At 41.6% G+C, this 14958-nt stretch overlaps 1 protein-coding gene across 2 annotated transcripts in view; it reads right to left on the reverse strand.

Moving 5' to 3' along the window:
* FSTL5 (follistatin like 5) overlaps positions 1-14958 on the reverse strand; it is a 383938-nt gene that overhangs the window by 20709 nt on the left and 348271 nt on the right. For both annotated transcript variants that reach the window (XM_056855358.1, XM_056855357.1), the window contains 2 exons: positions 14820-14927; positions 9638-9762 (listed from right to left, as the gene is read on the reverse strand). In XM_056855358.1, the coding sequence (XP_056711336.1) occupies positions 9638-9762; positions 14820-14927 (233 nt within the window). The remainder of the gene's footprint in view (positions 1-9637; positions 9763-14819; positions 14928-14958) is intronic.

A 14958-nucleotide genomic window follows, 5' to 3' on the forward strand; every position in this document is an offset into this window, starting at 1 on the left:
ACAGCTAAAGGCATAAAAAAGTCTTTAAGATGTTTTATTTTCTATGTTTCTGCCTTCAAATTGTTTGAGAGAATAAAAGAAACTATACTCTTAGTTGGGCAACACTATCTCTAGTACGCCCCTCAAGGAATTGGTGCAGGATAGGACTACAGGACTTCAGAAACTACTGAAACTACTAAAACTATGGAAGACTCAGTGGTAATATCTCACAACCAAGTTGCAAATAGCATGCTCCATTTGGCAATGGAAAATGTGGATTTGTTTGCCAAGCTAGGGATACCGAGAATCAGGGCTATAGCGCAAGTGTGGCCTGTTAGATACACTCTCACACTTGATACACTGATTTCCCCTCCTGAGAATTTTTTTTTGCAAACAACATTCGAAATTTGTGACATGAGAGCTTCAAAAAGTGATAGCTTATTTTTTCAAACAAGGGAAAAAATTCTGGTTAACAAATTGCTCCTGTCTTGAACCGCTACCACTGTAAGAATGGCAGGATGCTTAAAAGGTTCAAAAGTTAAAATATTGATTTAAGAAAGGAATTCAGAACATAAAGGTTTCTGAATGTGAAATAAAAGTCCTAATCCAATGTACAAATTTCTGGTACCAACAATTTGTATTCAATGAAATACTAAAAGACATTTGGGGCTTGACAGCTGAATTACCAAACTTTTTGCTGGTGACAAGGAAACTCCTGGTTTTCTTTTCTTTTCTTTGAAGCCCCAAGAGGAAATGTGGCAAACCCTCCCAGAGAGGAAGGCTGGTTATGGCCTTGCTGTGAATATCCATGATTTTTTTGCATGGGTACATAGCAAATTTATGGTTGTGATGTGTCCCAAAGGAAACAGGTTTCAAAATGCTTATTGAGTATCCGTGAAGAGAAGGAAAGTGTGTGGTAAACTGTGCAGGCTGCTGGGCAATTAAAACTACTATACAAAGTGGATGCACAATGGTTGGATAAAGAAGGATGCACAAAAGCTGACCTTTCACATGACAAGGATAAGCCTGCATAGGGAAGACAGCAGGATAACCAAACTGAGTAATAAACACTTCTCCCCTCATCCCCACAACAAGATTAAAAAAAAAAACCCAGAAGATATTTACTGAGATATTTATACCCTGCTTTTCTCCCTATTAGGGATTTTAGAGACACTGATTGCTTCCTGCCATTTTCTTGTCATTAAGGTTTGTGTCCCCATGCAATCAAGTTTTCTATTCTGCAATATGTTATTGTGAAGATTTTGTTTAGACATATTGAATTTTTAATTATTATTTTCAATAATAATAGCCACTGAGTGAGACACATACAGGACTGCCTGATGTTGAAAACTTGCTGACCGATGTATTTCTGTCAGTGAAGCTTGATTTTCCTACCTCCCCCTTCTGCTAAAGCTCCAAATGACCCCCAAATCCTTGTCCACGTAGAAACAGTATGGGGGGGGGGGAGTCTTCAGCAAGAAGGGGGAATAAGACAGAATTGTCCCTCTTTCTGTTAGTGGAAATTTTCTCTGGGACCCAATTTACAATCTTGTATTATTACGTAACCCTTTTAGAATTAAAGGACCAGATAAGTCATCACAGATTGGTGGGTGCCCATTTTCAAGGACCTGAAGTACCTGGGCAGCCCATTCCTGAAGAGGGAGGTGAAGTTCCTTTGGAGTCTGTGTGACCCCATGCCAGTGAAGTTACCACCTTATCATGGAATAAGGTGGCATCTATGCCAGTGCGGGGGCAAACAGGGTGGCATTCAGGTGCCACCAGCCCCTGCTGCCAGTGTAGTCATGCCAACAGTGTAGTCATGCCGGCAGGGCTTTTCCAGAAGGGAAATCCCATGCCAGCAAGGGGGGGGGATGTTCCTGGGTATGGAGCTGCCTTTCAGCAGCTTCCACAGCCCTTTCACCCCCAGAATGCCCCCTTGAGCAGCGGCAGGACTGTGCCACCTTTTTGGTGGTGCACCCTCACTGTTTTCAGTGGGGCATTTCCCCCCTTTTTTATTTTAAAAATGCTTTTTTTGTCTCCATGGCAGCCGGGAAGCTTCTGGGGATCTACCCTCCCCTTCAGGATTGCACTCTCAAACAAATAGTTTTTATTTAAAGGTAAATAAAAAAGGAGTAAAGAACTGGAAGCTTCAACAACATAAACAAAGAGAAAAATAGGCTGAACAGTACCCAAGTCAGGGTGAGGTGAGAAAGAAAAGGTCTGGAAAAATTTCCCTGCTTCACAATCTAGGAACAGTTTTCGCCCCTCACACATGGTGAATCTGAGGACCAAGCTAGACAAGGCCTCCTCCTCTGCCACTACTACACTCCGGCCATTTATGCTTGGCAATTAGCACAGTTCTAGGCTGAAGTGCCCCGCATATTTTTTTTAATTTTTCACAGTCATTCAGGAAGTGACTGCGAAGCCAGTGCATGCCTGCTTCACATTTCTTAAGAGCCCCTTTAATGCGACCTTTTGTGTTTGCTCTGCCTCCACCGCAAAGAATCCACTCAAGGAACCATGCAAACTTACAGCCGTGCGTTAGCTATGCACACGGCTTGCTAACAGGAACAAAGGAGCAGGCAGGTGGTGGTGGGTGGGTGGAATTTCTCCTTTTGCATCGGGACCGTGAAAGGGCATTTTAAAGGTCGCATTAAAAAAAAAAACAGATTTGAGCAAGCATCAAAACTGACCCTGCATAAATGGCCTCCTTCTTCCTCAGGATTTTCCTTCCCTGTAATGTCTTCTTTCACTCACATTCTCCCAAAAAACACTGCATTTAACTATCAGAGTTAGAGGCTGGAATGATACCAGAAACCTTGGACTTGAGTTTTTGAAGGCATTTTCCCCTCAACAAAAAATGTACTGTAGCAATAGCCTAGAATGTATATAGAATTAAATATTCTGCCATTGAAACAGTCCATTCTGTTTCTCTAAAGTGCTAATGGTAATAACAAACCAAAATTTTAGACCAATGATGTACCACAATTAAACAAAGCTGTGAGAAAGCTTCCTAGGATTTAAAATTAGAATAGCCTCTGATTGAACACTTTCCCCAATGACCACTAGCACTTCAGAGGAAGAGGAGAATGGACTATTTAAAAACTAGAATATTTAATTCCATTTACATTCTAGGTCATCACAGCAGTAGGCTGATTGTTCATTCTTACACATGCAAAGACAGGTACTGTATGATGTTCAAAACGCCTGCTACAAAGATTAATGCAGCTGAAGGCTGGGAATGAATGTTTTACAATTACTTAATTTAACACTGCTTTGAAACATTGTATAATATTGTAATTAGAGCTTTTAATTATTCCAATTATCTTACTTTACTTGGATTTATGAACTGTGTAGAAATAATTAGCCCTTCTGCTCCTTAGGTTTCTTATGACAGAAAGAATATTGTATATGCATGACATTCTTCTTTCTGTCATGTATAAAAAATATATGGATATTCTTCTGTCTGTCATCCTGCATACAACGTTAATGTGTCAAGTGTGACACACAAAACATCTGTAAGGACAATTAAATATTATTATTACTTGTTCTATTTTTTTATTCCATGTCTTTAATGATGTTTCAGTGGGTAACCATGTTGGTCTGCAGTAGAATAGCTAGGATCCAGTGCAGTAGCACCTTGGAGACTATCAGCGCATTCCTGAGCTGCGCCGGTGGCTAGGACGAAGGGCCTCTGGAGGTCGGTGAAGGCCTGCGCTGGTGCAACGGCCCACAGCACCGGTATCTGGGCGGTGCTTGTGGCCCCAGCGCTGGCGTGCAGGCCTGGTCACCGACAGAGCCTTCCGCCAGCATCGAGATGCCGGCAAAGGCTGCAGAGGGGTGCCCGGGTATCAGGGCATCCCGGAAGGCATGCCTGGGGCATCATGGTGCCGGCTGGGGGGCGGGGCTGCCGTTAGGCGGCCTCCTAAGCAGTTATGGCTTGGGAACGCCCCCTTTTATTTTTAAGAGATACGCTACCTGGGGGAGAAGATAAAAGACTGAGGGCCCCACTTCATGGAGAAATGCTTACATTGCTTTAAATATTGAAACAAACCGGTTTGAAGTTTTATGTTTGTTTTCTGATGTTCTTTGCATGCTGGTGTCACTGTTGAGTATTTTCACTAATGACTGATGATAGCTTAAGTAAAATAGTTCTCCCCCCCAATACGGTTTCTAATTTGATGGATTTCTCAGCTGCAGTTAATTTAAAGGGTTTCCTGCTCCACTACTCAGAATACCCATTTTTATTTAAACCAACTCTCAAAGTTCCTAAAAGCAAAATAAATGTTGGGGGAAAAGAATTTTTAAATCAGTGAATGGGTACAAATAAATAACTCTAGGAAAAATTTCACCCTATGCCAGTACTACATATTTTCAAAATTTAATTCCCAGTTTAATTTAATATACAGACAAAAGCTAGTATTTTTTTTAACTTTTAACCTCCCTCCTTCCAAAATTCTGTACTATGTTCAAATAAGTTATTAGGGAGCTGAAAACTTTGCATAAAGGTGAGACCAAGGTTAGAATATATCTGACAGAAAAGAGAGCCAAGAGCTCTTACATTTGATCTATTGGTATGTGAGCAATAAGTTTCAAGACAGAGGAAAAGAAAAGCAGAGTTCTTCACAAGAACTGTACGGTAATAAGGAATCCTCTTCTTGAAATTAGATCACTCTAGGTCAGTGATGGCGAACCTTTTAGAGACCGAGTGCCCAAACTGCAACCAAAAACCCACTTATTTATCGCCGAGTGCCAATGCGGCAATTTAACCTGAATACCACCCCCAGAGGGGGCCCAGAGGGAGAGGCTAGGGTTGCCAAGTTCCTCTTCGCCATGAGTGGGAGGTTTTTGGGGTGGCGCCTGAGGAGGGTGGGGTTTGGGGAAGGACTTCAGTGCCATAGAGTCCAATTGCCAAAGTGGCAATTTTTTCCAGGGGAACTGATCTCTATTGGTTGGAGATCACCTGTAATAGCAGATCTCCAGCTAGTACCTGGAGATTGGCAACTAGTTCCTTAGTGTTTTCTCTCTACATATCAAGACAAATGGAAAGGTGTTTGGAGGATAGCTTGTGGGCACTTCAAAGGTGGAATAGGACTACACGCCCCTCCGCCCGCACAGACCCAGAGGGTGCCGGAGAAGCCGCTGGAGGGAAAGAAGGAAGGAAGGAAGGAAAGAAGGGAAGGGAGGGGGAAAGGGAAGGGAGGGAGGGAGAGAAAGAAAGAAAAAGAGAGAGAAAGTTAGAAAGAAATGGAGCAAGGGAGAGAAAGAAAAGGACAGAGGGAGAAAGAAAAAGAAAGAGGCCATTTATGCATGGGAGGTTTTGCCTTGGATTTGCCACTCGGTGGGGCTTGGCGGCAGGCTTGTGAGAGGCGAGAAGGGTGGGGCAGAGGGCTCCTCCTTCGCACCCACCGACCAGCCATGCCCCTCCGCCCGCACAGGCCCAGAGGGCGCCGGAGAAGCCGCCGGCCATGCCGAGTGTGAGTGCTCGGCATCTGTTCCCCGCTCTCCCACCCGCCTGGCTGGCCGCGCACGCTCCAGCGGCGGCAATGGCGGCAGCTTCTGTGGGAGAGTCCGGGGCCACCGCCAATGATGTCGGAGGTTCCCCACCCCTGGGCTACAGCCTCCCCCATCCGGGGTGGGGCAGAGCCGGAAAGGCCAGCGGCTTGGAGGAACAGTGCGTGCCGGCAGAAAGGGCTACGCGTGCCGGAAGTGGCACCCGTGCCATAGGTTCGCCAACACGGCTCTAGGTTAACAGTTCTGGCAGAGTCTTTGAGATCCAAGGATAGCTGTACCCTTCACCCTAGCTATTACAAACAATACAGCTAGTAGCAAAGAAGAATCTTTAGGGGCTAGCCACTGTATGGTCACTTACAGTACAATCCTACACAGAGTTTCACCCTTCTATGTCCATGTACTTCAATGGACTTGGAGTGTAATTATACTTAAGAAGACATTATTATGCACCCAAAGAAGATTATAGGACTGGAAGATAGATCTTGTGTTACGCTGGTTCTTTGTGATAGCATTCTTTATGGGTTTGGAGAGGGAGATGCTGCTGAGTTTCCAAGCTAGTCCTTTGCCAGCTTCAAGCAAACTGTTTGCCCCTCCCCCTATATTTAAATCAAATCCACCCTGCAAGCAAATAGCTTGGTCAAGGATTCCAAGATGTACCAATGAATGCAAGCTCTGCTGACATTACGACAGGGCTATATCCCAGTAAAGCATGGCTCATTCATACTCTCCTTTAAAGAGCACACTTAACATGAATCCTCAAAGGACTAATGACTAAACTTTACAAAATCCAATCAGTATTATAGGAATGTTATGAAATTCTTAGCTGGAACGGACAAGAGCTGAAGGAGTGAGAAGCTGAGCCAAACTCACCTGCTCCATTTCTAGAGTTAATGTCGGAAACTGCCCTACTTACACTTGAATTAAGGAATGGAATGAAGTGCAGGGCAAATATTCAGAACCATAACACAATAAAGCAGAGGATATCTGCTCATCCCGATATCAGGCTCTGGTGGATATATAATTCAGCCCCATTTCAACTTACATCATTTCTATAAAACAGTGTCTGCTTCCAAGGATTTCCTCATTCATGTCAATTACCAGGCAATTCTACACACCAAAGGAACACTGGTACAGAGTTTCCTCTGTACATGCTATGAAGGGAGGTTTTGAAGAAGAGTATTTGTATATTAAATGCACCATTTAATTTTGAATTTCTAAACCACTCCATTTCTTTTTGTTTCATTTGGAACACAGTGCATTGAAGACACTACATTTCATCCTTTGCCCTCTAACCTTAATCTCCACAGATCTTTTTTCTTTTCTTCCTATAAAAAATCCATGCACCTAGTAATGTAACACAATGGCTGTTCTATCATAATACTAAAATATTTTGGGGGGAAATATCTGAACAACACATAAAGAATCTTTTGATGCTTTTAGCCATGGATCCCCATGGTATTATTTGTGAACACTTATCTAAAAAGAATGGATTTTTATCATGGCTATTAATGGATCTCATTAACAGAATGGACCAACACTTTTATAGTGTGCTGTAGTGATTCTAATCAAGCTTCCTCAACCCCTCACTAGCCACCAGAGTGCTGGTTGCTATAGTATTTTTATCCATACCAAAAATTCTTAACAAACAATATTTCATAACAATACTATTGCTTATGAAAACAGTCTTTGTGTGAAGCTCTGTCTAGCCTTTTCACATTTTACTACTACGTGTTATTGGACAGCTTCCTGGTTTAAAAACAAACACTAAATTAGATGCCACTGCTGACTAAATTTGGACTAAACATCCAAAAATACTGAGAAAACAATTATTTAAATGTGTCTAATTACTCTATCAGCATAGGGGAAAGGATGCAACAGAACAAAGAAAAGCTATATAATACAATCTAAGAGTAGGACTTCCGCAGTGGCTTTCAGATTTTAAAATAGTTGCGATTAATAGTGCAGGCATATGGCCTTTCTTTCTTTCTTTCTTTCTTTCTTTCTTTCTTTCTTTCTTTCTTTCTTTCTTTCTTTCTTTCTTTCTTTCTTTCTTTCTTTCTGCTGTTAAGTCACATCTGACTTATGGCTAACCCTGGTGAGGTTTTCAAGGCAAGAGACGTTCAGAGGTGGTTTGCCATTGCCTGCCTCCACGTCATGACCCTAATATTCCTTGGAGGTCTCCTATCCATTGTGAGAACAGAAAAGCAGCAGCAGGGAGTTCCTTTACAAGAAGTCAGTGAGAAGAGAAGAGCAGCCACAGGCAGAGGAGGCCCTCACCGTGTCCGCAGAGGAGGACTCACCGGAGGGCTCACCAAAGCTTCTGGAGCAGAGGTGTAAAGGCTCCAATTGGAAATACAAGACATACAATGGAGTGCCAGACTACAAGCCCAGCATCGATCACTAACTGACAGCAGTAATGAGGCTGATGCACTCCACTGGGCATGCAATGCCATATCAGCCTAATGAGCAACAGCTGGCTCTGCTATCCCAACAATATAAGGGCCTATTTAAGCAGCCAATGTGACAGGCCTGTTGTGAGAGCAACTCGTTTCACCCACTCTATCAGCTGTGTGTCCTTGCTGTTTTCTGGATTCCTGTTACTCTGACCTCAGAACTGATCCTGACTCTGGACATGGATTGTCCCCTCTTGTACTGATTCCTTGGACAAAGGTATTCGACCTTGGACTAATTTACTGACTATGCTTCCAGCCTCTGGCCTTCGTATCTGCCTGCATCAGGACATATTCTGTACCAACTGAAGTTTCTGAACACTTTTCAAGATTAGCCTCACATAGAGCACATTGCAGTAATCTAATCTAATGTCACCAGGGCATGCACCACAGTGGCCAGATCTTTTCTGCCCAGAAAAGGCCACAGCTGGAAAACCAGCCAAAGCTGGTAAAAGGCACTCCTGGCCACAGCTGCCACCTTCTTATGTAGCAGTAGCCCTAGGTCCAAGGGCCCTCCCAGAATACGGATCTATTCCTTCAAGGGGAGTGCAGCCCCATCTAGAATGGGTAACACCTTAAATCCTAGGTCAGACCTTTTGCTCACTGGTAGCACATCTGACCTGTTGGGATTAATCTTCACTTTACTAGCCTGCATCCACTCCAAAACTGCCTCCAGGCACCGGATCAAGGTTTCTACAGCCTCCCTGGGATCAATGGGAAGCATGAGATAGAGCACAGGGGACAAGATGGGATCTTATGGGATGCCAAGGGGCTGAGCAGCAGTCTCCCAGGACCCCTTTCTGAAACCTATCCTCCAAGTAGGACCGGAACCCCAGCAAAATGGTGCCTTCCAATCCCAGCCTGGAAAGGCAGTGCAGAAGGATATCATCATCAATGGTACTGAAAGACACTGAGAGGTCCAGAAGTGTCAACAGAATCAGACTCCTTCTATCCATCTCCTGGTGCTGATCATCCATCAGGGTGACCAAGGCTGTTTCAGTCCCATAACCAGGCCTAACACTACACTTGAAAGAATCTAAACAAGGATGGGAATACACACAAACTCCTTAGAGATTAATCAACACAAAATGACACGTAACCATTCAACAAATAAAAAGCAAGAACATCCATGACACACTGGGACAAAAGCGCTTTCAGTCAACATAGCTGCAGATGAAAGAGATTTTTCAGTTTTCAGGTTTTCAATTCAAGATTTTTTTAAAAAATAACTCTCCAGATTGATGTATAGAAATGGGAAGTAATTTTCTTGAGGAAATTTCACTCAGGTCCTAAGGGTAAGGACCTGGTGGTCAGTGACCTGGGGTTACAGGGTTCAAGGATATGGAGGAACTATAGGTAAATGTTTCATAAGACCAGATAGCATGTTATAAGGGATGAGTGGACGGCAGAACAATGGGTTGGAGATCTGAGGAGCAAAAAACTGTATGCTATCGGTATACTAGTTGTAGTATAGAAGTGTTGCATGTGGATCAGGAAGACCTTGGGTTAAGCTTCTGCTCTGATATAAAACTTAATGAGGGATCTCTTAACCTAACTTCCCTCACACCATTTGTTATGACAATAAAACGAGATAAGTGTATGCATTCCACACCATGGTTCTTATAATAAATAAATGCAAAGGTGGTCATACCTTTAGCTGCCCAGCACTGTACAGCTGTTTGTACATCACTTACCTTATGTGATTGATGAGGAGTGTTGTAGATGGAATGAAAAAGTCATCCACTCTGTCAAACTGCTTGCCCACAGGTTGAGTATGAATAGTATGGTGAGAAATACTCCCGCTGGCCTGGGTAATCACCTGGAGATCACATAGTGCAATTACTCACCTTTTGTTTACTTCTAATCATTTGGCTGAATAAATTACATTCAGTTAAATTATGTTAATTAAGGTCACAGCATTACCAACGTATTCTGACACTTTTACTTCAAACAAAGCTAGTGTAATGCATACAAAAAACCTTGCTTTGTTTAATTACATTTACAAAATGGATTCCACGTCCTTTTTTTGTTCTTCTTTACCAGAAATGTTCAGTAGATAAAAGAAAGCAAGAATGGAATTAGTTTGAAGACACTCTGGGAGATCAACATATATTCAGTACCCCATTACTGGGTGACCTTGAGTCAATCATACTATCTCAACTTAGCCTACCTAACAGAGAAGGGGAGAATGTTGTTAGCCAATCTGGATCCTCATTGGGATAAATAAAGGGAGGTGATCATGTGAGGTGATCATGTAGAGACTGCTCACATAGTTCTCCAGAAAGGAGATCCTCCGTCAGGATATCTGTGGGTGTCATATGTGGAAAACACTCCACAGAGATGTGTGAGACCCTATTATGATAATGGAATCATGAAAAAGGAATCATAAATCCATTGCTACTGTGAGAATTTGTGGGCCTGTAAATATAAATGGGTTTCCCACTTTAAAGTCTCTTGTGAGCAAATATTCCAGTCAGTTTTTTCCACATGGAGAACAGTAGCTTACCTCAAAGGCAAAATTTGTAGGCTTTAGGCAACCATGTTCAACTATTAAATCAAATTCAAAAGTAGCAGAAATACCTTTTATTAGGCCCAACCCAGAATGTCACTGAGTAGTGAGCAAGCTTTCAAGTTCTCCAGAACTCTTCATCAGGCTGGATGTTAAGCAAAGCAAAACAAAGAAAGGGAGAGGAGAAAAAAAGAGGTAGTTGGGCATGGCAGAAGAGCCCTTCAGTCTGCAGATTGCTATAATAACCAGATGGAACACAGGAAATGTAAAGTAGACAATTAAGTCAAGCCATTCAAAATACAAAACAAGGTTTCAGATAGCACTAAATACTGCTGAGCAAAAAAATTGCATTTGGACTAGGTTCTTTTCAAAACTTGAATTGTATATTTTCATAATGGAATGTAAGCTAATTATTTTAGGAAATTTACTGGATAGTTATTTCCATTGGTTTCAGTAGGAAACACATTTCTGGATGTGACACACTTCCCTTCTTGACCAATTGTGATGAAATTTCCAACTTGGATCCAGCAAGTTTCCCACTTGATATCACCCAATTCTCTTCCTTATTATACTCTCCATCCCACATTGCTTTTGTCCATGGAACTCTCAGGATCTCCAGCATAGTATTTTTTGGTGGTTAAAGGTGGTCCTTCCATTCTTCACCAATGGAAAAGCTTGTTCGATCCAACCCACTGTACATCTCATTCTCATTGTACATCTCATCTAAAGGATTATGTATCCCTAACTTCAGCATCTACCCTTCATGTCATCTGCCCTGCCTGCTTGCACCTTCCAGGAAAGACTTTGCTCCTGCCTACCAGGTGCCAGCCCAAGAATTCAGTAGCTTATGCAAACACAGGACCCATACTTATATAGATTCAAATGGGCCCTAACCTGGATAGCCCAGGCTAGCCCAATCTTGTCACATCTCAGAAGCTAAGAAGTGCTGACTTTGGCCAGTATGTGGCTTGTACACCAACAAGGAATACCAAGATGCATGGCAGGCAATGGCAAACCAACTCTGAATGTCTCTTGCCTTGAAAACCATATGGGGTCACCATAAGTTGGTTGCAACTTGATGGCCACACAAAAAAAATCACCTAAATCTCACATGTATGAACTACGCTGAACTCACTGCATGCAGTACAAGTCTTGATATCCACGCCCCTGATCTATGATCTGTCATAGTCAGCTGTGACTTGATGGCAAAAGAAAAGAACAAATCTAGCATGATGGAACAATGACTGGAAAAAAAATGGAAACACTGTGCAGAGATACACCAACCAGGATATTCCTGTTCAGTGGAAGTTGGGCTAATTGTTCATGTTGGATGACATCCCTGTCAGGCACATAAATACTAACAGCGCATTCCTAAGGAGAGTTACTCCATTCTAAGCCCATGCATTTCAATGAGCTTAAACGGGAGTAACTCTCCTTAGGAATGCACTGTAAGACACACTCTACCTTCACTGCCTCTCCTCTATCTGGTGAAATGAAACCATACAATCAAGGGCTAGAATCATTAACAGAATGAAAGATTTCTAACTGCTCTAAAATGTCTGAAATAATTATGTTAGGATTCAGAGTATTTCCTGTATTTACAAGTGGATGTGGTATGAGTTACATCTTGATTAGTTAAGTTCAGACTCTAAATCCCTGCAATCAATTGCTATTGTAACAATAATGATGACAATAACAATAACTTATTGGACTTTTAGCCAGGCTCAGAGCAGATTACAACATTATTATACAATTAAAAACTAATATAATATAAGACCGATAAGATATAACATCAATTAAAATCAACAGTGCTGTTTATTTCTAATATTCCAGCAGTAAATAAGAAGAGGGGGAGGAAGGGAAGGGAAGCCAGAAAGATGGAAAACCATCACTGTCCTCAACCATATGCCCAGTGGAACAACTTCATTTTTCAGGCCCTCCAGAATTGATTTAAATCCTGCAGGGCCTGGATCTCACTCGGGAGAGTGTTCTGCCAGGTGGGGGCCAGAGCCCTGGACCTGGTTGAGGACAGCTGGACATCTTTAGGACCAGGAATCACCAGCAGATTTTCCCTAGCAATGGCTGTTCTGACTTGAAAACTACAAAAAGTCAGGCATAATTAGAATAATAACATGTGGTCCCTTATAATACGGAGCAGAAGAAAGCAGTAGTCATTCTTTATATTAAAAATATTTACTGCATTCTGCATTTTTCTTTTTCTGCTCTCTGCTGCATGATTTGATTAGTGCTAACGAATGATCTGGATTATGCCTGGCTTTTATATTCTTCGTCTCAGCAGCCATTGGTGCTGCCTGAGAGATTATTTGTACCTTGAATGGCTTAACCTAATTACAACTACAAAACATTTCCTCTGTTCCACTTGACACTGTAGTAAGCTACAGATTGAGAAGGTTTCCCATAATGCTTTTACTATCTTCTCTGCTCCTCCATCTCTTGTTTGTTTTTTGCTTAACATCTAACTGGATAAAGCATTCCAGAGAAATCAGAAGCTTGCTCACTAGTTCCTGATATTTTGAGTTGGTCGTAACAGTGTGGTTGTATTACCTCAGAAGGTCACTGTGATGGTAAACAAATTTTTATGCAAACAATCAAAGTGTTACGTGCCTACCCCCAAAAAATTAAACACGTCATTTCCTACTGAAATCAGTAATGTGTTTTATAAATATGTATAGTGACATACATAGATTGGTGAAAACATCAGTGAGGGCATTCCTACAGTGAGACAAATGCAGAATTCCTGTTTCTATTTCTAGGCCACTGTGACGCAATTCAGTTTGTGGAGTTTTATCAAATAGCCAACTACAGTATGTAGATTCCTTGGCACACTTCCCCACATCCAATCTCAGCACATCTCCTGTTCGTCTATTTTTTTTTGCTAAGATCGAAGATCTTTGCTTAGCATTGCATTGCCACATGTAAAAATAGTGTCTGATGTTGCAGTTTTGGACTAGTTCAAGCTACTAGCACAACTCACAAATTTCTGATGTTTCAAGGACACAGTAGTCACTGTATACCTCCCCCCCCCCAGCCTCGTCTTCACAGGGCAGCACCACAAGGTGATTTGAAGTTAAGTATGTGCCAACTAGAATCAGTTCATTAGCCAATTTTCCCACAAAGTGCCTATAAATATTTTGCATTGTGGTTCAATAACAAGTCATCCAGGGTGTGCTTAATATTCATTGGAAACTTCCTCTCATACTAAGTTGTAATAAATGACACTATATTACAGCCTGCATTCAAAATTATGCCCCTTTATCGAAACATGTTGCTCTTCTCAACTCTATACTATCAGGATGATAGTTATCTCACATTTAGAAACAAATACATTCATAGACAATCTAAACCGTTTCCAAGGTATAATGAAGATGTGATACAAAGCTTTGCACAACTCCTATATTGAAGGGAAATATACATACAGTTATTATATACCTAGAAATAGACAGCAGTTCTATGCAATCAGGAATCACTTTGCATATGTTGGGTTATACAGCCCTCCTGAAGATAAATTACTTTCAGTACAACATATTTTTACATACTATTGCTCATAGTAAGCAACATATACATTTGGCCATCTGTTTGAAATGCTCAAATCTGGGATATTTACCTCTTTAGAATAAAGGTGCCCTTTAGATGTTTCAGCAGTAATGGAGCCACATTCTATGGGTTCTTTCCAAACACTGCTGTGGTATTTGAAGCAGCCATGTGAAGCCAATCTTATATGATCATCACTTATGATCCCGGATGGACAAAAATTGCAATGGTGAAGACTACTACCATTGACCACTGCTTGAAGTGGGCAAATGTTTAGATTTTATAGCAGTACAACAGGAAGAGCATGCAGGAAAGGGGATAACACACCATAGTGGCTATATTTAAATGGTATCTAATTCTGATGGGATTCATCTTTACATTAAAACACTTTTATTGGGCTGATGAGTATAAACACGTGGAGCTCTTTTTTTTTTTTTTTTTTTGCATCAAAGAATCAAAACAAAAGAAGCTGAAACCCAACATACAGGACGCTTAAGGGGTATTTTGATCAAAGTTTATTTAGAGCTAATTAAAAAAAAAAACACCTGTTGGTATCCATGGGAAAACTGCATCAGAATGAACATGGAGGGAGGTCCCATGTTTAAAAATGTACCCTTATGTTAAAAGTTTCTTCTATTTTGAAGGTTTGCACATCCAGAAGAAAGCTTCTAACAACCTTCTTCCTGAAAAGAATGATTCTGTTGTTCTTGGAACTTGCACTGTTGGGACACTTTCAAACAAACACTCCCTACATGAGTCCCAGGACTACACAATGAGCCTGGATTCACCAAAGGCACAAACTTAAGAATACTGACCTGTAATGTAGGAGAGTTTTTATCAAAGCTTCCCCAACTGAGCACCCATACTTGATCGTGTGATCGGTCATAGTGAAGTTTCACTGGTACTGGGTCTGTACTTACTGCCTGTAGTATGTGAACAAGCAAGAAAATAATT

This window comes from Euleptes europaea, chromosome 9, assembly GCF_029931775.1.
Source record: "Euleptes europaea isolate rEulEur1 chromosome 9, rEulEur1.hap1, whole genome shotgun sequence".
Classification (NCBI taxonomy): domain Eukaryota; kingdom Metazoa; phylum Chordata; class Lepidosauria; order Squamata; family Sphaerodactylidae; genus Euleptes; species Euleptes europaea.